At 52.8% G+C, this 20,262-nt stretch overlaps 7 protein-coding genes across 7 annotated transcripts; 5 read left to right on the plus strand and 2 right to left on the minus strand.

The window, feature by feature from the left end:
* Positions 1-154: 154 nt before the first annotated feature.
* On the plus strand, positions 155-3,056 carry Asppvi_004490 (putative beta-glucosidase; the record flags this gene model as incomplete). The annotated part of the gene is made up of 11 exons (XM_043300441.1): positions 155-332; positions 408-500; positions 557-664; positions 724-800; positions 852-959; positions 1,016-1,194; positions 1,242-1,310; positions 1,363-1,578; positions 1,629-1,926; positions 1,981-2,219; positions 2,279-3,056. The coding sequence occupies 11 exons, from the start codon at positions 155-157 to the stop codon at positions 3,054-3,056; spliced, it is 2,343 nt and encodes a 780-aa protein (XP_043156376.1).
* A 329-nt stretch (positions 3,057-3,385) lies between these two features.
* Asppvi_004491 (uncharacterized protein) lies at positions 3,386-5,257 on the minus strand (the record flags this gene model as incomplete). Its single annotated transcript, XM_043300442.1, has 3 exons — positions 3,386-4,981; positions 5,051-5,176; positions 5,234-5,257. The coding sequence occupies 3 exons, from the start codon at positions 5,255-5,257 to the stop codon at positions 3,386-3,388; spliced, it is 1,746 nt and encodes a 581-aa protein (XP_043156377.1).
* Positions 5,258-6,228: 971 nt separating this feature from the next.
* Asppvi_004492 (uncharacterized protein) lies at positions 6,229-10,159 on the plus strand (the record flags this gene model as incomplete). Its single annotated transcript, XM_043300443.1, has 3 exons — positions 6,229-6,653; positions 6,730-9,401; positions 9,456-10,159. The coding sequence occupies 3 exons, from the start codon at positions 6,229-6,231 to the stop codon at positions 10,157-10,159; spliced, it is 3,801 nt and encodes a 1,266-aa protein (XP_043156378.1).
* An 893-nt stretch (positions 10,160-11,052) lies between these two features.
* Asppvi_004493 (DUF2985 domain-containing protein) lies at positions 11,053-13,201 on the minus strand (the record flags this gene model as incomplete). The annotated part of the gene is made up of 4 exons (XM_043300444.1): positions 11,053-11,804; positions 11,857-11,931; positions 12,002-12,385; positions 12,454-13,201. 4 exons carry the CDS (start codon positions 13,199-13,201, stop codon positions 11,053-11,055), a joined length of 1,959 nt encoding a protein of 652 aa, XP_043156379.1.
* Positions 13,202-14,477: 1,276 nt separating this feature from the next.
* Asppvi_004494 (uncharacterized protein) lies at positions 14,478-14,819 on the plus strand (the record flags this gene model as incomplete). The annotated part of the gene is made up of 1 exon (XM_043300445.1): positions 14,478-14,819. One exon carries the CDS (start codon positions 14,478-14,480, stop codon positions 14,817-14,819), a length of 342 nt encoding a protein of 113 aa, XP_043156380.1.
* A 1,575-nt stretch (positions 14,820-16,394) lies between these two features.
* Positions 16,395-17,831, plus strand: Asppvi_004495 (RNA recognition motif domain-containing protein; the record flags this gene model as incomplete). Its single annotated transcript, XM_043300446.1, has 4 exons — positions 16,395-16,594; positions 16,855-17,158; positions 17,225-17,452; positions 17,505-17,831. The coding sequence occupies 4 exons, from the start codon at positions 16,395-16,397 to the stop codon at positions 17,829-17,831; spliced, it is 1,059 nt and encodes a 352-aa protein (XP_043156381.1).
* A 940-nt stretch (positions 17,832-18,771) lies between these two features.
* On the plus strand, positions 18,772-20,223 carry Asppvi_004496 (GTPase-activating protein GCS1; the record flags this gene model as incomplete). Its single annotated transcript, XM_043300447.1, has 4 exons — positions 18,772-18,813; positions 18,894-18,962; positions 19,069-19,791; positions 19,846-20,223. 4 exons carry the CDS (start codon positions 18,772-18,774, stop codon positions 20,221-20,223), a joined length of 1,212 nt encoding a protein of 403 aa, XP_043156382.1.
* Positions 20,224-20,262: the final 39 nt, after the last annotated feature.

Raw genomic sequence — 20,262 nt, forward strand, 5'->3', positions numbered from 1 at the left:
CGTGGTAAATAGATAAATCTGCGTGCCTCCCTCGTGGGTCAATTGTCTCTTTCTTTTTCTGCTTGTGTCTCTGTCCCCTGCATGGCTCGCTGAGGAGAGATCTCGCAATTACAGTTTCTACAGGGACAGTTTGCATCTGTCCACTTCGCATAAGATGGTTGGAACTTTCCTCTCCAAGAGCTTGCTGCTCTTGCAGCTTGTGTCGGCTTTGTCTGCAGGACAAGCTGCTTCGACGCCGCTGTACAAAGATGCCAATGCGCCTGTCGAAGACCGAGTGAGCGATCTTCTGGGCCGGATGACGATCGAAGATAAGATGGCCCAATTGATGCAGGGTTCGTTGAGGATGATTTGATCCCTTTTGTTGTCAATAGCCCTGTTCATTGACAAGCTAATTGGGCTGGTTGTAGGTGATATTACCAATTGGATGAATTCTACCAGCGGAGCATTCAACTACACCGGTCTTGTCGAGAATATGAAGATGAAAGCGGGATCGTTCTATGGTAGAGAAATCGAGTCCTGACTTCAAGCGAACGATAGCATTGACAATGTTTCCCAGTTGGCTCTCCCGTTGCTTGGGATTGGATTGCTACCAATGTCAAGAGAGCTCAGGACTATCTCATGCAGAACACGACACTTGGAATTCCAGCGCTTGTCCAGACTGAGGGTATGGCTGATTATAGGGTCCACTCTTGTCAAATGCTGATGGTAGTCGATCGTCTATAGGTATTCATGGTTTCTTGATTGGCAACGCGACAATCTTCAATTCGCCTATTGCGTATGGCTGCTCCTTCAACAGAGAGGTACGTGTACTGCATATTGTTGCCGGAGACACATCTAACACAGAATTACAGCTAGTCCAAGAGATGGCCAGATACGTGGCCCAGGAAGCTCGTACACTTGGTGTCACCCAGCTTTTTGCTCCTGTCGTGGACCTGGCTCGCGAGCTGMGATATGGTCGGGTAGGCCATTCGATCAATCTCCTTATCATGCAGAGGACTAAAGTACCCGCTCCTAGGTCGAAGAAACATTCTCCGAAGATCCATATCTTGCAGGAGAGATCGGCTATAGCTACGTCACGGGTCTCCAGAGTCTCAATGTCTCTTCGATGGTCAAGCACTTCATGGGATTCAGCCAGCCTGAACAGGGTATCAACACTGCTCCTGTTCAGGGAGGCGAGAGATACCTGCGCACAACGTAAGTGGCCAAGGAACAGGATGTGAATGAAGCACTAACCTAGACAGTTGGTTCCCGTCGTTCAAGCGAGCGATCATTGACGCTGGCGCATGGAGTATCATGAGTGCTTATCATTCGTAAGTGTGTCTTGACAGTGACCATAACAAGCTGCTGACAACCTTTGCTTAGATATGACGGCATCCCTGCTGTTGCGGACTACCATACCCTGACCGAGATCCTGAGAGGCGAATGGGGCTACGAATACTTTGTCATGAGTGACGCCGGCGGCACAGATAGATTGTGCTCGGCGTTCAAGCTCTGCAGAAGCAACCCTATTGACATGGAAGCCGTCACTCTCCAGGCTCTTCCCGCTGGCAACGACGCCGAGATGGGCGGTGGTTCCTTGTAAGTTCTTATCTAAGATTTGATCGTTCGATTGCTGACAACATACAAAGCAACTTTCAGAAGATCCCTGAACTGGTCAAGTCCGGCAAGCTTGATATCAAGACTGTCGACACCGCCGTCTCGAGAGTGCTGAGAGCGAAGTTCGCGATGGGCCTCTTTGAAAACCCCTATCCAGCTGCTCCCGAGTCTCAATGGAACAAGCTCATCCACAGCAAGAAAGCTGTCGACCTTGCCAGACAGTTAGACAAGGAGTCCATTGTTTTGCTGGAAAACCACAACAACACTCTTCCTCTGAAGAAGAGCGGCGACATTGCCGTTATTGGACCCATGGCCCATGGATTCATGAATGTAAGTGCCGCTTTGCAAAGCTTACCATTAATAACCGTTGCTCACACCGGTTAGTATGGAGACTACGTGGTCTACAAGAGCCAGTACCGGGGCGTCACTCCCCTGGACGGCATCAAGGCCGCGGTGGGTAATAAGGCAAACATCCACTACGCCAAGGGATGCGAGCGATGGAGCAACGACCAGTCCGGCTTCGCCGAGGCCGTGGAGGCAGCGAAGAAATCCGACGTGGCCATTGTCGTCGTTGGCACCTGGTCGAGAGATCAGATGGAGCTGTGGGAAGGGCTCAACGCAACGTGAGTCACCGCTCTCTCCAAACAAATTCGCTGCATCGCGAACTAAAACCTTTATGCAGGACTGGCGAACACGTCGACGTAAACGACCTCTCCCTCGTTGGCGCCCAAGCCCCCCTCATCAAAGCCATCGTCGCCACCGGCGTCCCCACCATCGTCGTCCTCAGCAGCGGCAAGCCCGTGACGGAGACCTGGCTATCCAACTCGACCGCCGCTCTGGTCCAGCAGTTCTACCCCTCCGAGGAAGGCGGCAACGCCCTCGCCGACGTCCTCTTCGGCGACTACAACCCCTCCGGCAAGCTCTCCGTCAGCTTCCCGTCCTATGTCGGCGACCTCCCCATCTACTACGACTACCTCAACTCGGCCCGCTCCATCGGCGACTCCGGCTACGAGCTGCCCAACGGCACCCTCGTCTTCGGCCACCAGTACGTCTTCGGCAGCCCGCTCCCCTGGTACCCCTTCGGCTACGGCAAGAGCTACTCGACCTTCAAGTATGGACCGGTCAGCGTCGACAAGCCCAACGTCACCGCCTCGGATACCATCACCGTCAGCGTAGACGTGACAAACACCCACGCGAGCATGGACGGGACGGAGGTCGTGCAGGTGTACATCCAGGATGAGATTGCGTCTGTTGTTGTGCCGAACCGCCAGCTCAAGGGGTTCGAGAAGGTGGTCATCCCTGCGAAGAAGACCAAGACCGTCAAGATCCAGATCAAGGTGCAGAATCTGGGGCTGTGGAACTCGGCGATGAAGTATGTTGTTGAGCCGGGTGCGTTCACTGCCTTGGTGGGAAGCAGCTCCGCGGATATCAGGGGCAATGCTACGTTCTATGTGCAGTAGAGTGGATGCTGTTGTGGCTTTGGGCAGGTGCATATAGTTGATTTATAAATTATTTGTCAACACGTCCAGAGGTGTGACACTGGCATTTGGTAGATTGGCGTATGCCTGATAGGCTGTAGTATCTATGGACTTATCCATGGAGCCTGTGCTTTGGCATAGGAATATGTTATCATGACAATTCGTCGTTGCTATTGATATATGGCCAATCTTGTGTTCAATGGTGAAGCTTCGACTGTAACATATTTTGAAGACTCTGGGGGATATCGCCTAGAGTAGGGTCCTTTGTCTGAGAACAACCTGCAACCAACATGGCGTGGCCACCGGCCCAGCTAGCTATCAGAGGAATCCGCTTTCGCCTCTGGCCCTATACTTTCATTCTCCGTGTCTCCATCCGATTTTGACTTGGCGCTCTCAGCCTGCTCCTGGGTACTGGCGTCGGGATTAGGAGTAGCTCCGGGCTTGTCACTACTCCTGACCGTGTCCGCCGTAGACGAAGGGCCGGCAGCAGCTCTACCCTCCGCCCGTCTAGTCTTCGCTCCTTCCTTCAATTTCTCCCATCGTTCTCGGTAGCGGCCCAGGACGTCCCGTAGTTTCTCGTTCTCACGGCGGACGCGCTCCAGCTCCTTTTCGTGGCGGCGCATGCGCTCTTCCAGTTCCTTGATACGCTGGTCCGAGTCCATTGCAGCGGAGGGAGACACAGCGGCGGAGGAGCCCTGAGTACCGTAAGGATGGTCGGGCCACGGGCCGTTGTGGTGGTGCATTGCTTTCAGGGACTGCTGTAGAGCCATGGAGGATGACTGCGCGTTGACTTCCCACATGTGCAGCCGTTTGGAGAGGGTATCGGATAGATGCTTGAGCGCCTGATTTTCCATCTGCAGCTCCTCCATCGTTTTGGGGTTGTGCAGGCTAGTGAGTTTGTCCGCGGCGCGACTCGCCCGGCCGCGTGAGCCCGTCAGACTCTGGCGTAGCTCAGGCGATGCGGGAGTTTCGCGCGCATCGACAAAGTCATCGTCCGCCTCATCGATGCTGTTGCGCCGGGCTTCCTTCTCGGCTCGGGTGAGGATGCCGGCGTACGAGACTGTGCCCCCTGTGGTAGGCACGACGTAGAACGATTCTGCGGTGTTCCCTGCTGCATTGCCGTTTGAGTCGCGGATCGCGCGGAGGGCGGCGCGGGAGAAGATCTTGCTGACGTCTGGCTCGATGAACTGGCCGACTCGGTCAGAGGTTGCTTGATGGCGATCAACTTTGGTGTCGGCGGATGATTTGCGTCTTGCGGACTCGGACTGCGTGGATGTCTCTGATCCGAGCGGGAGACCGGCAAATGCTAGAGGTGCAGAAATCCTAGAGATGAGGCCTTCAAAAGTCGAGTAGAAGCGTTGGAAGGGCTCCTCGGAGGGTGTTGCCTTGGTCTTCTGCCGACCTGGTTCGACCGCTTCCGGCGGCACAAATTGCTGAGATGTGATTTCGGTAGGACTGGCGACTGGCGGGGACCAGGGTTGTTTTGATGCAGCTACGCCGCTCGGACGGTCCCTTAAATTGTGGGCTTGCGCTCCTCGTAGTCGTGACTCTCCGGTCTTCAGCTTGCTGGGACCCTCGGTCATCCTCGCCCCTGCCTGTTGCGAGGATACAGTGGGGGAAACGGGAGAGGCACGGCGGGGGTGGGACGGTATTCCTCGTGCAGAGGCCAGATTACTGACAATGGAGGAGGGCTCTCTAGCCGGTAACCGAGTGTTGCCAACCAATCTAGGTGGCTGCTGCTGTGCTTGCTCTGGCGAGGTCTGCGCTAACTTCATCGTTTCCGATTCCCCAGTTCCGGTCTGCGCAGTGGCAGCGGATGTAGTACTGACTGGATTCTCATGTTGAAAACGAAGGATTTGAGCGAGCTTCTTATGATGCTGCTCGAGCAGCTGGAGAGTACGCAAGGCCTGCGAGACAGATGATGAATACCGCGTTAGATCTTGACTGAATGTTGAATTTCAGCAATACAAATGTACCTCACGGTCGGAAATGTTTTGGGCAGCTGTCGCAAATTCGCCAGCAGCCAAGTCGTGTTCCTCGCTCGCTGCCACAGGATTGGCTTTGCGCGTCTCTAGGACGGCGTTCCGGGCGTGGGTATGAGCCTAATTCGGTGGGGTTAGTAGGAGGAAGTACTGCGGAACATAGTGACCAGCACATACCAAGGTGAGCGGTGCAGTCTCCATGGCTGCTGAATGAATGCCGATTGTACCTAATGATCTGCATGCAGTTGTCAAAAGCAGCTCAGTGAGACGAGAGGAAGTGCAGGAAGAGATAACTTTGATAAGAGGTCGTGACGCCATACGCAGACCGCCATTGTGATGAACGCCTAAGGCATCAAATGAAACCGTGACATTACCATTACCTCTACCTTTTGCAATGAAGCTCCTGATCCGGACAATCACATCTAGCACACTTCAGGAACGGGAGGAATTTGAAAGTACTACCATTTACTATGTAACTTGTCTAGTCTGTACTCGTGCCCCTGTTGACCGTAGATGACTGATCTAGAATATCGATGCCAAAAATATGTACCATAAAGAAAGCCACGGACTCCACTCCCAATCCAAAAATAAGCGTGGGCCGGGTCTAGGGTGAATCACGAACGGGTAATACCGTTCGGCAACCGTCGTTACATGCTGGGTGTCCACAGTCTCATAGGGAGGCGGTAATACAAATACGGGCGGGAGCTTTCTTGCTGCGGAGGTAACCTGTCCGTGGTCGTCGTCATTTTCCTGTGGCCCTCCTCAGCTTGTTCTCCATCGTGTCCTCGCTGACTTTCGTTCTTTTTTGATTCATTTTTACTTCTATATCTACAAGTTCTGATCCCTCGATTTTAAGAAAGGAAGGACCAGCACATTCACTCCCATTTGTTGTGAAACCATGCTGCTTGGAATGCGGTCGTCCACAACCGCTCCCCCCCATGCTGTTTCTTCCCACTCTTCCCTATAATTGTACAGCCTGAATTCCAGCCACCGGTCCTTGATGGACGCTTAGGCAAGAATTCTGTACTTCAATTCTGCCACACTAAAAAACCGACGCAAAGATTTCCTTCGGATCATCGATTGGACTTGAGTAAACATTACTCACATTCTGCGTCGGCTCCTCGATCCGTCCCCTCGTTACCTTCCCTTTTCCGCACTCCGCTATATTCCTCATGGAGGAACCCACAATCCCGGAGCCTCCTCCGGTTCCCCAGACTGAACCACAAGGTTTCAGTAAATCCAATCGAACCTGGACCACTCCCGCCGACTTAGACACCATGTGGAGCTCCGGCCGCAGCAATGGGCGCACATCAATCTCATCCGGTTCTGATAGACCTAAATCACAAGCAGGCGAAGTAGCCGAAACCGCAAAGGCTGGTTCCAGCGGGTTCTCCAAGCTACTGAATGCTCGGCGGAAGCGAAAGAAGGAGAAGGAGCAGAAGCAAACGGAGGAACTGTCGCTAGTCTCGGAGAATGACCACAACCTACAGGAGAGTCGATCAAATGAGTCTCGCGGCGAGTCCTCGTCGGCGAATGATAATCTGAACCCGCCGGGCGAAGTCATCAATATTCTAACTGACGATTCTGAACCTGATCGGTAAGCCTTGACGCGAAGCTCCTCTACCATTCAGGAGCAGCATTTAATTACTAACACTCTCCTGTTACCTCTGAAGGACTCCTCCTCTCACTACTCGAAATTCCCATACCGGCTTCTACACATCCTCCTCACCGTTAATCAAGACTACCTCTGTGGACCCGAATGACACCGATGAGGCGCAGGCAGACGCCGAATCCGCCGTCAGTGGGCCCAGTGCAACTGGCTCGGAGTCCTTCCTGGAAGGAGAACTCTCCAGACCCGCTACCTCATCGGGCCATATGTTGAGTATCCCAGAGGAGCGCAGCAGTAAGAAGCGCAGCGTGTCGCCGGGCAGGCGGCTGAAAAATCCGTTTAGCTCAAATTCAAACAAGAAGGATTCCAGTCGCGAACGAGCATCTTCTACCTCGGGCGAGAGCAAGAAGAGCGGCGGCCTGTTAAGCAGAAGAAGCAGCCTCTCGTCGAAGCGCAGCCAGACCATGTCCATCGAGCCCCCGCCTGTACCCACACCAATTCGGACGGATGTCAAGGAGGACAAGCCTCTGCGGATTCCTGATGGACCTAACCCGCCGAGAACGCCGCCACATACTGCGCATCCTGCACCTCAAACCACCGTGACCCCTCCCACTCCGACTAATGGTCGCTCAGAATTCCCTAAATTATTCTCCTCTCCTGACATCACAGAGTCTCCAGAGTCCGTCAAGTCAAAGGACTTATCGTCAGGCGTCATTGTAAGCACGTCTGGAAACATGATCTCGCACCGACGCGTGCGGTCTGCATCCTCTGCGTCGCACAAGCCTAGTAAACTCTCAAACTCTATATCCGCGTTGACCCCTACCGCCGAAGAACCTAAAGCAACTTCCAGGTCTCCGTCCAGCAACCAGCAAACTGGTTTCTTCTCCTCCGTCTTTTCCGCCGCTCAGAATGCGGCGTCGACTCTGAGTAGCAGCCTCAATCCACAAGCCAAGGCGCGAACAGTGGCCCAAGCTGAACCCGCAGCCTCTGACGAATCAGAATCCAACGGCACAGCGGAAGGCTCGAAAGAGAATGAGAGGCCAGCCGCGAAGAGGAAACCATCTGCCATCGATACGCTGGGGTCTGGGGACTTAAATTTTAGCCATCTTGACATTGATGCGCCTTCTGGTGGTTCTATTTCGACTCCCGATGGCGTTGTGATCACGAAGCCTGATAGGGCACCCGAGAAACGTGCCGCATACCAGAAAGATGAAGAGGCAGCAAGACTTGAGGATCAACACGCTGCGCGTGCGGTCTACATGGCTTATGAAAAAACGTCTGAACAATCGTCAGCGCATCAGGCGGAGGAGGGCCTGGAGTTGCAATCAACCAACTCCCTTTCACGCGCGGATGGCGGAGGTGATCAGACCACACCTAGCGGTAGCATATTCGAGGGCGAAAGTGGCACTCGGCCTCATCGAAGCGGAAGCGTGCGAAGTCGACTGGCTCAGAGGCGTCATCGAGGCTCTTCTGGTGCGACTGCATCAACGGTGGGACTGGTTGGGGCTAGCGCCATTGCTCTGGGGGTACCGGGTGCCAATGCCAGTGTGCCTCGCCTGACCGGATTCGCTGTGGCGAGCAAGAAGAGAAACCGGGATTTCCATCAACTGTTCCGTAGTGTTCCCGAGGATGACTACCTCATTGAAGATTACAGCTGCGCCTTGCAGAGAGAGATCATCCTGGCGGGGCGTATCTACATCTCCGAAGGGCACATTTGCTTCTCCAGCAATATCCTTGGCTGGGTTACCACTCTCGTCATCAGTTTCGATGAAATCGTCGCCATAGAGAAGGAGTCAACCGCGATGGTGTTTCCCAATGCAATAGCCATCCAGACATTGCACGCTCGTCATACATTCCGAAGTCTACTCAGCCGAGAGTCCACCTATGACCTGATGGTGAACATCTGGAAGATCAACCACCCGGCCCTCAAGAGCTCCGTCAACGGAACCAGGGTTGAGACCGGTACCGGTGACAAAACCGAAAAGGCTGGCGAGAGCGAAGTCGAGAGCGATGTTGACGAGGAAGACGAGATCTATGACGAGGATGAGGAGGGCGACAACGCTGAAAGCGTCTTCGGACCAGGGGGCGCCAGTGCTAACGGCAGCGAGCGCTCACTTCCTACGAAAGGACTCAGTCGGCAAGCCTCCGGTTTGCTTCAGAATGGCAATGGTACAGTGCCGACTGCGGTGCCCAACTCCAACGGAGAGTCCAAGTCTGGCAAACCGAGTCCAGGTGGGGATGCAGATGCTGACTTCCCGGGCCCGGCGACTCACCCGCCAACGGAGTATACCGAGCCCAACGGCCAGTATGACAAAGTCATCAAAGACGAGATCATCCCAGCTCCTCTCGGTAAAGTGTATTCTTATGTCTTTGGACCGGCATCCGGCTCGTTCATTCCCAAGTTTCTTGTTGAAAACCAGAAGTCGGGCGAACTCCAGTTCGAGAGTGACAAGAAAGGCCTTACAAACGAAAGCAACACCAGGAAGTATTCATACATCAAACCGCTCAATGGCTCCATTGGTCCCAAGCAGACCAAGTGCATCAGCACTGAAACCTTGGATTTTCTGGACCTAGAGAAGGCTGTTCTCGTCACCCTTTCGACACAGACTCCCGATGTGCCTAGCGGGAATGTATTTTGCACCAAGACCAAATATTTGTTCACATGGGCACCGGGCAATCAAACACGTTTTTTTATGACTTGCACGATCGAGTGGTCGGGCAAGAGTTGGTTGAAAGGTAACATCTGTTTTCGCAGCTTGATAAACGTGGACTAACGCTAAGAACATCTAGGTCCTATCGAAAAGGGTGCCATTGATGGCCAGACCACATTCGGCAACGAGCTTGTCGGTGCACTCAAAGCCGCTGTTGCTCCCCGTGCTCGTGGCGCAGGCGCTACTAAAGCAGGCGGTAAAAATGGCAAACGTAGAAAGACCGATACGGGGGCCGAAGAGGCAGCCACTGTGGTCTCTAACGCAGCTCAGGATGCGGATGTGTCGCAGGCCAAGTCTTGGGGTGTTCTGGAGCCGGTCCATGGGCTGCTTGGACCTGTTGTGGATATCCTCAAACCGGTGTTGAATGGCAATGTTGCTGTTCTGGTTATTGGCATTTTGCTTTTCATTGTCTTCTTCCGAAGCCCTTCTCAAACCTCGCGGGTGTCGCATGATATAGGATGTCCTGGTTATTCCTTACCTCAGCGGCTAGCTGCTTATGAAGAGATGTGGCGAAGGGAGGAGAGTGAACTCTGGAGCTGGCTGGAGGATCGAGTTGGCATGGAGGGAATGACCTTTCCGGCAGCTAGCCGACCCACCGATTCCCAGCTACGCCAAGGTTCCCTTCAGCTGCAGGACAAGCTGCGCAATGAGAGGATGTCTGATCACGAGATGAACCACGCTATCAGGACTACTCGCGAGCGGCTCGACGTCCTCGAAGAGATCTTGAGCAGACGAAACTCGCAAAAGACCACCGACGATGAGGCGCTACATCGAGAACTGTGAATACCCATGGATTGGATCACAGCCGTTTTTCACACAACTATCAACTCCCACATCCGCCTTCTTGGCTGACGATCAGCCGAGACTTGGCGTGTCCCTCGCTTGAATTCGTTTTCCTTCAATCTTCGTACCTCCATAACCTTGTTAAGCGGGTCATTTGCTCTTCGAAATGACTTACCTTTCCTCTTCATTTCTAACTCCATGTTCGACAGCGATCAGCTAGTGGCGTGAAGTCCAGTCTCGCTTTTTCCCAAGCCAGTCTCCTTGCTCATATCTCTTGTACAGTTTGCTTGAGCCTCCATAGGTTTCCTTTTTTTTTTTTTTGGCATTTGAATATCTTGTAAATAAGCGCCAACTGCATGTCTATACATCTCTCGCTTTCCTTTTTTCTCTCTTGTTCTCGGACCCTCTCTTGGGTTGTATAGGACGATTTCTACTTCGCTCAGTGCATAGAATGCAAAACATCTTTTGTCAAGGTACAATCCGAGGTCACTACAGCTGGTGGGTCCGTAATATCAGATCATGCTACGGAGACATGGAGGCTTATGATGTTGGAGCAATCACATCAAGATTCGGAAACAGATGCTCTAGACGGCCCTGAATCTAGACAACAAAATCGCTAGCAAGTTGTTAAGCAAACAGAACTAGATACCAACGCTCTCAAGCACGCAGACAGGACATGAACGGAATCGACTCCAAGATGCCATAAATCACAGTCGTAATTATAATGCACATGTATAATGTGGATGTAAGATTAGATGCGGTGAATAGGTGATCGCACAGGTGGATATAGTACATGGTGATAGCGAGCACCGATGACCCGAGCGATTGGGTATATTCGTAGTCTTCATAATGTAGCAGATAGGGGAAAGAGAAGGAGGATGATGTTGTCAAGGCTATGATGTAACCTTCAACGGGCTTCGGTCGATCGACATACGCGACTGATCCAGTGACTTCCTCAGCTCGATTGATTTGCGCATCTCCTCCTTGCGTTTGTTCTTCTGCATTTTCTTCGCGGCTTCCTCCGTGAGCTGTTGGCGGAAGAGGCGCTCGACGACGTCCTTCTTGCGGGTGCGGCGGTCGCCGAGCATGATCAGGACGCCGCCCATGATGTTGCAGGTGATGGAGCAGCAGAGGATGACGGTTGTGAGGGCGAAGGGGCGCACGTGGTAGCTGATGCCCCATGTGCAGGCGCCGAGGGCGATCTGGAAGAGAGAGTGGCAGTCCAGTAGAACGACGATGGCGATGAGGAGGCGCAGTGGGAAGGCGTGGTGGGTGTATGTTTCGTGAGGCTTGTAGAACGTATGGGATTTAGCGAATTTCTCTTGGTGGTGCATGAGTTTGCGCTGTTGGGTGGGGCTGAGCACGGAGAACTCGTGCTCTTCATCCTTGGGGTTGTCGCCGAGCTCAACGTCGACGTCTACTTCGCGGCCCTCGGGGAGGTCGTTCTTGTCCTTGAGCGCCGGGAGTGCGCGCTTCTTACGGATCTTCCAGGTTAGAAAGGTGTAGCGCGCAATGAAGATCATGTGGTAGGTGTCGATGGCTCGGAAGGGGGCCAGGCCGTCGCCCATGATCGCGAATAAAGCCACGAGGACGTTGTCGATGACATTAATGACGTAGAGTTGCTTTCCCCCGACATTGATCCAGCCTTTTTGTATGTTAGCGTCAGGATTCGGTAAAGTCTTAGGAGCAGGCCATACCAATAAGGAAAAGCACCCATGCAAGACCAAAAAGGGTGATGAGAGTTGCGTATAGAGTAACCAAAAACCCTAGCGCTGTCGACAAAACTGCTATCAGCCACGAACCACAAGGGCAGCGAAACATGCACGACAGACGACGACTTACGTTTCGATATGTATTTGCCAAATCCAACCATGGACCGCTTGAAGGCAGAACGTCGGGAATGTAACATATGTCTGACCCGATCGTTCAACTCCTCCAACTCTCCCTTTGTCCATCCTTCCAACGTCATTTGTTCAGGAAGAACAGCGAATTGGCGCTCAGGGCCCTCGTCTAGCACAGAAGAGAGGCGGGTGGCTTTAGCCGGACGGGTCTGCTTCGTGTCCGTCTCTGTTGTTTCATCCCCCTCAGTCTCTGTACTTGACTCATCGCGAGGGCTCGGCGGCGAGAGGGTATATGTGGGCATGCGGTTGATCCAACCACCTAGATTCGGAATAAAAAGAGAATTTTGGACGTTGGTGAGAGTTGATAAAGCGGCTACTTCGGGGTCTGCAGAGTGTAGATTATACCTTGATCAGCAGCTCGTCACATATAAAGCCTCGTTTACAAGTACTCACCGATAACGTCCAGCACATCTACCATGTGAGGGTGATATTCATTGACATTTGGATTTGGAGGCGGCGTGACAGGAACAGCGCCATTGACGGTTGACGCGCGATTCCGCGAGAATCGATTGAGAGCTACTCCGCTGGTCCGACGCAAGATATTCCGGCTTCCTCTTCTTGGAATTACCGATGGAGGAGGCTCAAGGTGCACTGTCGAAAAAGGCTGGGAAGAAGGAAGCTCGCCAATTGGACTGTGAGGACTTGACGGCTCCTCCTTCAAAGAATACATGGGCATCACGTTCGTCTGATCTCCTGTCGTCGACAGCGGAGGAACGAAAGAGTTGGACGCCGACCAACGACCTGGACGAGGCTCGGAGTTGCTACGCCGGMGACCCTGCCAGACAGCATCGCCATCATCTCCATCGCCACCACCACGAGTTCCATCCTTCGGCGTCCCATCATTCGGAACGGCTCTGGTAGCGTCGGGCCCTAAGATATGAGAATTTCTTCGAGAATTGAATGCGTCCTCAGAGTTCACACTCAGGGTATTACCGTTGTCCGCATTTAGCTGCGCCTGTAAATTGAGGCTATTGATTGATGGTGGGCGTTGGATGCGGATACTTGGACGGCGCGAGCGTACTGATGGGGCGCGTGGTCGGAGATATGACGTTGTCCCCTCAGGTATCGGATCGTTGCAAGAAGGCGGGTGAAGGTCCTCAGAGGGATCGGAAGAGCCGCCCACAGGCTCTATGCGATCCATTGGGGATAACTGAAGGAAAAAGGGAGTGGTGTCCTTTTTCTCAAAGATAAGGTGCAGAGGACAGGGAAGAGTTTAAGAAGGTTTTGCAGAGGCAAATAGGATGAAGTACCAGCCGGGATACTTGGGCGAGGCAATGGTTGAGAACCTGAACCAGTAACCAGTAACCAGCCATTCACATGTCCGAATGAAGTCCGGACTCCTTTGACTAATCACTAAATCACATTCAGGCCTTAAGGGTGTCATCCACGGCTCTCTCAGGGCTTATCAATCTGCCTGTAGCCCTGTACCCCTCTTAAGTCCGGTCACTAAGAGGTCACTAAGAGCGTCTGCAGTCTCCACAGCTACCTAGCGACGTCCATGTCCGGTTGACGTCGAGGCGCTGGACGAGGTCGTCCTGGCCGACCATTGGTCTCTCCAAGGATTGTCCATCGCGATTGATTTTACTTGCTCTCACACTTTGTCATCCAAGACTTGCTGTATTAATCATCACAAGCCACAGAAATATAGTATGCAATATTAGATTACTCTTGACGCCAATTTATCAGCTACCTCGTCTGATATATAACTCGAAATCTGAACAGGAGGAAAAAACGTCGATGCCTGAGGCCAGAATTTATCTGACAATTAGTGATGACACAACTAGAGAGGTATGTTGAGTGGAAAAGCATAGAATCAATATAATTATTCTAGCACAGTAAAAGTTCTAGACTTAAGTACGCCTTAATCAAGCAAGACTTGATGGTAGTAATGAGATTCCCTATTCTATGAAGTAGATCTATCCTATATTCACTTGAGACTCGTGTAGTAATATATAAACGCCCTAATCTACTCCGTGCGCATCTACCTCGCTATTCTCTCTTCCTTTGATGTAAACATATCTCTTGAGGGCTTTTCTTTGGAAGACACTTTAATTAATCAAACTTTACGATAAAGTGTGCCCTACTGAGACAGTGCCAGCATAAGTAAGTGTCCAGCTATGATATTAGAGGTTGGGAGTAACGCAGCAACAGTACGTCAGTTATCTGCATATTCGATTCCAATTAACGAGACCTCGAAGAACTGCCGTGGATCTTGCACGTTAGAACGCATTCTCACAATGACTGAAAAGAAGAAGACTCGGACCCCCAAGTCCAATATAGCCCCAAAACCAATTGGCTCTGCAATGGTACTAAATAGCCTATTGAGGCCAAGAAAGAAGTGCTAATATATCTGAATAGTTACAGTCAAACAGCCTAAGCCACAAACAAAGTAAGAGTTGGAGGTGCCCAGCAACAGGATGAACAGCAATTCTGGGCCTAATATCCTCGCCAAAAAGGCAAAACTCCCAAAGGAAGAAGAAAATCCTGCCGTTACCAAGAATGACGAATCGAGCCCTAAGGTAAATGACAAGGCTATTGGAACCATCAACATTGGCCAGATAGTAGATTCGATCGCTGCAGTCAAAGGCCTAGCATTCACCAGAACAAGCTTTATGAAGAATGTTGGTCAGTATATGCTCAGCACTGCGGTTGGCCTGTCGCGCCTGTCGCGCCCTTTGATGCTTGACCTAAAGCTCAGCAGTACCCTCTGCCTGTGGGACAACTTGGCGGCACTCAACCTCTATCGCACCCTTTGTTAGGCAGCCTCAAAGCCCATTTGGTATACAAATACAGGCGGAAATCGACCCGGCAGCCACTCCGGTATCCATCCTTACATCCATGATATACAGCACAGTATCAGGCTCGCAAGCCCCTGTACAAAAGCATTCTTCAGAGACATGGCGTAGATGGTCACACGGAATTTCCCTTGGGAGTTGTTTGCAAGAACATGGCTGTACAGTCCCCGAAGTTTCTGTGGCATTTGCGGGTAATATTTGCCATCCTCGGTGACCCAAATTCTTCTGAAAGAAGGAAGAGCATCTCACCACAGCTAAATTCGGTAATATGATGATTCGTGAGTGGTGGAAGCATTACTTGAGCGTGTTAAAACCAAGAGGACGCATTCACCAGCTGATGCACCCGCCAACCCCGACGGCCATTTTCACTTCGAGTCAAGGAGCATGGCCGCAGGCACAGATGGTTGAGACTCTTTGCGAAAACCAAGCGCTCGGAATCTCTCATCGTGTATTCCTAAATGGGACATGGGAAGAGTTGCATGCCAGGATCTAGGAGGAGGTTGATATGGTGAAGCGTCGATGGCCGGAGAACAGGAAACACGGGTAAAGCTCTACATACTGCAAGCCAGAAGGAGGTTCTTGCGAGTGGAGGGGAGGGGAGAAACCTCGATGGAGAGACTCGATTTCGATGGGTAGTCACAATGGAAACTTTATGGACGGTAGTCAACGGCGATCGAAAGTGCGGTGGGTTTGGTTAAACTGTGGAGCCCAGCCCGGATACGAGCACGAGCTCACTATCTAAAAGTGGCAAGTCTGGGATCTACCATAGTGGTCTTGGCTGCGTTTAACGGTAACGCAGAAGACAATACTTGCTACTTATGAATTCAGGATGTTTACTCTTGCCTGGCTTAGGTTAGCATGACAATCTCATAGGAATTGGTAAATCGTACCATAGCTCACCGTAATCCAATGTTTGGTACACTAGGCCTACTAGCCACCGGAGAGTGGATATCGGTGATGTCAACTTCGTCCAGAACCTGACATTCTGTGGTCTGCTTTGTCGGAAGAGTCCCTAATGGAAGCTAAGAGAGCCCGTTCGATCCCCCTAAGGCCCAGCAAGGCTTAGGTGGATCCAAAGCCTAAGCTTAGGGGCCAACCGCCGATGACTCAGGGCTCACCGCCCCCCGAGAGCAGCCCAGACGGAGCACTGTGAGAAGCGCATCCTCAGGCATCAACCTACCACAAACAGACTAGCGTGCCACCGCCCGCTGCTGCTGCCCTTTTTCTCTCGCCTTCTCCTTTCTCCGTCTCGACTTCCCATTCTCCCTCTCAAGGCAAATCTTCAATTGAGATCAAACCCAGGATTTTCCCCTCAACTTTCCGTATCTAGGGCACCAAGCTACCCTTTTCCTCCCTCCACCCCCCTCTTCAAGTTCTTCCGGTCCCAACCGATCAAGTCAAGTCAAACGTCAAGTCCAGAAAAGAACAGGCAGGCCACTTCAAGCTTTCCCTGAGTCCGTGACACATCAACCACATCCGTGCATCTCGTCAAGTCCGATCAACAAACCACACCTACTTTTGTGTCATCAGTCTTTCAAGATGTCTGCTGCCGCCGAGAACCAAGCCGACAACCAGGCCCCTACCACCACCGAGGCCACCAACGGTACTGCCCCTGCTCCGACCCAGCCCACTGATGCTGCGGCGGTCAGTGCCGATGAGGGACGTCGGCTGTATATTGGGAACCTCGCTTACGCGACCACTGAGGGGGAGCTCAAGGAGTTCTTCAAGAACTACAAGATGTGAGTTGCGGCCCCTTGTTGAGCTTCATTTCTTCCGTCTTCGCTTTGGATCCTTGAGTGTGCTGGTAGCTGCGGGAACGGGTAGCAGACCTATTACTGTTGGGGTAGATGCCGCCACGTGTGTCACAGCACTGAGCACACCACCGCGCCACGCATTGGAAAGCTACACTTGGGATCTCAATAACCTCATTAAGACCGAATATTTTTTTTTTTCCGTTGTCGTAATTGCATTCAAATTCTAACTCACGATTTCTCTACAGCGAAAGCACCTCCATCCCTGTGAATCCCCGCACTAACCGCCCTGTTGGCTATGCGTTTGTGGATCTCGCCACTGCTCACGAGGCCTCTGCTGCTATCGAGGAACTCTCCGGAAAGGAGATCCTTCAGCGCAAGGTCTCTGTTCAGCTGGCCCGCAAGCCAGAGCCTGCCGAGGCTAAGGCGGAGGGTGCTGCAAGTGGCGGTGAGGGCGCCAGTGGCACTGAAGGCCGCAAGCGGGCTGGTGGTCGTGCCCGTGGTCGCGGTCGCGGCCGTGGCCGTGGAGGTCGCTTCGGTCGTGGAGGTCGCGTAAGTCTCATTTACACTCTGAACGGCTATCCAATGCCTTGCTGACAATGTGGCCCTAAGAACCAGAACGGTCCCGCTACTACTGAGGCTCCTACCAACGTTCCCGGTCAGGTTGACCCTCTGACCGAGGTCGCCAACGAGGCTACTAATGCCACTGCTGGCGAGTCCGCTAAGCAGACTGGCAAGCCTCGTGCTCCTCGTCCTCAGAAGCAGCGTGGTCCCCCCGAGGATGGCATTCCTTCCAAGACCAAAGTCATGGTAGCTAACCTGCCCTATGATCTGACCGAGGACAAGGTACGTATTTTTCTGGATCAACCTGAGCTTAGTTGCTAACTCTCTTCTTCAGCTCAAGGAAATCTTTGCCGATTACCAGCCTGTTTCCGCCAAGATTGCCCTGCGCCCCATTCCTCGTTTCATGATCAAGAAGCTCCAGGCCCGCAACGAGCGTCGTAAGGGTCGTGGCTTTGGTTTCGTCACTCTCGGCTCTGAGGAGCTCCAGGAGAAGGCCGTCCAGGAGATGAATGGCAAGGAGATTGAGGGTCGTGAGATTGCCGTCAAGGTCGCCATTGACAGTCCCGGCAAGGAGGATGACGCCATTCCCGCGGCTGAGCAGACTGAGGCTGCCGCTCCTGCCGCCGAGGAGCAGGAGAACACTCCCCCAGCTGCTGAGTAAATGTCAAGATCGTTCCAGTCAAGAACAAGTTTCTGATTTCTCGGCCGATGAAAGTCAGTCGGGGGTCAGTGATGGTGGAGAGGTGATGGCCAATGCGCATGGATAATTATATTCATAGGTAAGCATCGTGAAGATGCCCTTTTCGACAAAAGTTTTCTTTTTCTCGATTAAAAGAGGCCTGGGGAAAAGCTGTGGATATCATTTCCGTTCGCCTTGGTCAGAGGGGACGCAGCACTGAGTGATGATGATGTTTTTTCCTTTGTTTTATATGGGACAGCCAAACTGGCTTCCCTACCCGGAGAGATGACCAACGGCGTAGGATCTCGTGATGACGGGAGACTCGACCTTTTCTAACGAATCTTGCCTTTATTCGCTGTATTGTATCTTAGCCACCATTTAGCTTATGAAATATGCCGCAAGGCTGGCCTTGATTGTCTTTCTTGTTTTTGTAGTCTACCTTGAACGACTATTGTCATCCGTCATCAGTACCCGTGATTATGATTTTTGATAGTGGAGTTTGATCGTTTTGCGCGGTATCTTCCCCGGGCTCCGTCATAAGGTATTTGGTAGTCCGATGGAAGACTTCTTGGCGCTCATTCTCGACCACGAGCCTGAGGTCAAACAGTCTTCATCCTTGGGCAGAGAGACACTATTTATTTGTTTCTAACATAATTGGATCAATATATCTCTTATATGCCTATTGTCTATCCTTATCCAACCCATTGCTCTATTCGTCCAAGTCTTGCATTGTGGCCACCAAGCATCTTCTGTGGAGGGGGCGGCCCCGCCAATAACTTGAATTAGGGAACTGACGACGGCTTTAACTCCAAACACACCAGTGCGTTTAGGGGGTTGAGAGAGCCATTGTCTTCTAATCTGCTCTCTTTTTATTTTATTTCCGTCCTTTTTATGATTTTTTTTGTGATTTACACAACACATCATGTCTCGAATGTGGGAGGTTGATCCAGAAACGAAGGCCAAGGTATGCATCTGCCTCCTGGTTTTGCCGCGATTGTGTAATGTCGAGATAACCAGGCTGACTCTGATGATTCCTCTAATTAGCTTCTTCAAATCTCCAAGACGAATGGAAACGACAAATGTTGCGACTGCGGTGCTCCTTCGCCCCAATGGGTTCGTCCACTCTTTGACCTCTCGTCAACCCCCGCACCATTGCCCCCAATTCAATAACACATAGCTGGATACTTGGACAGTAGTCTGACCTGGCGCTCCTGTCTAGGCCTCCCCTAAATTCGGAACCTTCATCTGCCTCAACTGCGCCGGCACGCATCGTGGATTAGGTGTGCATATCTCGTTCGTCCGCTCCATCACCATGGACGCCTTTAAGACCTCCGAGATCCTACGCATGGAGAACGGAGGCAACGACCCCTGGAAGACATTCTACGACAACCACCCGATCACCCAGTCCGAAGGCCGGACCTTCGAAGACTCAACCATCAAGGAACGGTACGAAGGCGAGGTCGGCGAAGAATGGAAGGAGAGACTCTCCGCCACCGTCGAGGGCCGCGAATACGTCCCCGGCCAGCCGAAGCCCAAAAAACCAGCCGCGGAGCCATCCACATCACGGTCGAGCACGCCATTCACGAACACGAATAGGGGCAGCGGCGCTGGCTCCCCCGCCTCGCTCGATGGTCTCGACGCCGCCGGCGCGAGCAGGAAAGATCGCAACGAGGCATACTTCGCCAAGCTGGGGTCCGAGAACGCAACGCGCTCGGCCTCCCTGCCGCCCTCGCAGGGCGGGAAATTCACGGGCTTCGGCGGCGGCATGCCCCCCACGGCAGGATCCAAGACATCCCCCGCGGGTGGGGCAGTGCCGGGCATAGACGAGTTCCAGAAGGATCCGGTCGGCGCGCTAACAAAGGGGTTCGGCTGGTTTACGACTGCTGTCGGGAAGAGCGCCAAGACGGTGAATGAGATGTATATCCAGCCGACGGCGAAGACGGTACCTCCCCAGTAACTGTCCGATATGGGAAAGGTAGGCTAATGTGTGTCTTAGATAGCTGAATCCGAATTTGCGGCCCAGGCGCGGCTCCAGGCCACGCAGCTGGGGCAGAATCTCCAGGTTGGCGCCCGTGGCGCCGCGGACCATCTGACTCGCTTTGTTGAGGGTCCTGATGCTGGTGCTGCGCCGGCGGCCCGGCAGCGCCAGGAACCCGAGCGGAAGGATTTCTGGGATGAGTTCGCGTCCTTGGGGGAGCAGGATACTCACCGGCGGAACGCGTCGCGGTCGAGTGCGATCGGGACGACGGCTATCAGGCCTAGTGGCGGTGGGCCGAGCGGGGGGTCGTCTGGTGCTGGGTCTGGGGCTGCGACGGGGACGGCGTCTTCGGGTGGAAGAGGAGGTGACGAGGGAGGATGGGATGATAATTGGTAGGCTGGTGAGTGTGTTACTTGCTGGTCGTGGTTGTTCTTT

This window comes from Aspergillus pseudoviridinutans (genome assembly GCF_018340605.1).
Source record: "Aspergillus pseudoviridinutans IFM 55266 DNA, scaffold_3, whole genome shotgun sequence".
Lineage (NCBI taxonomy): Eukaryota > Fungi > Ascomycota > Eurotiomycetes > Eurotiales > Aspergillaceae > Aspergillus > Aspergillus pseudoviridinutans.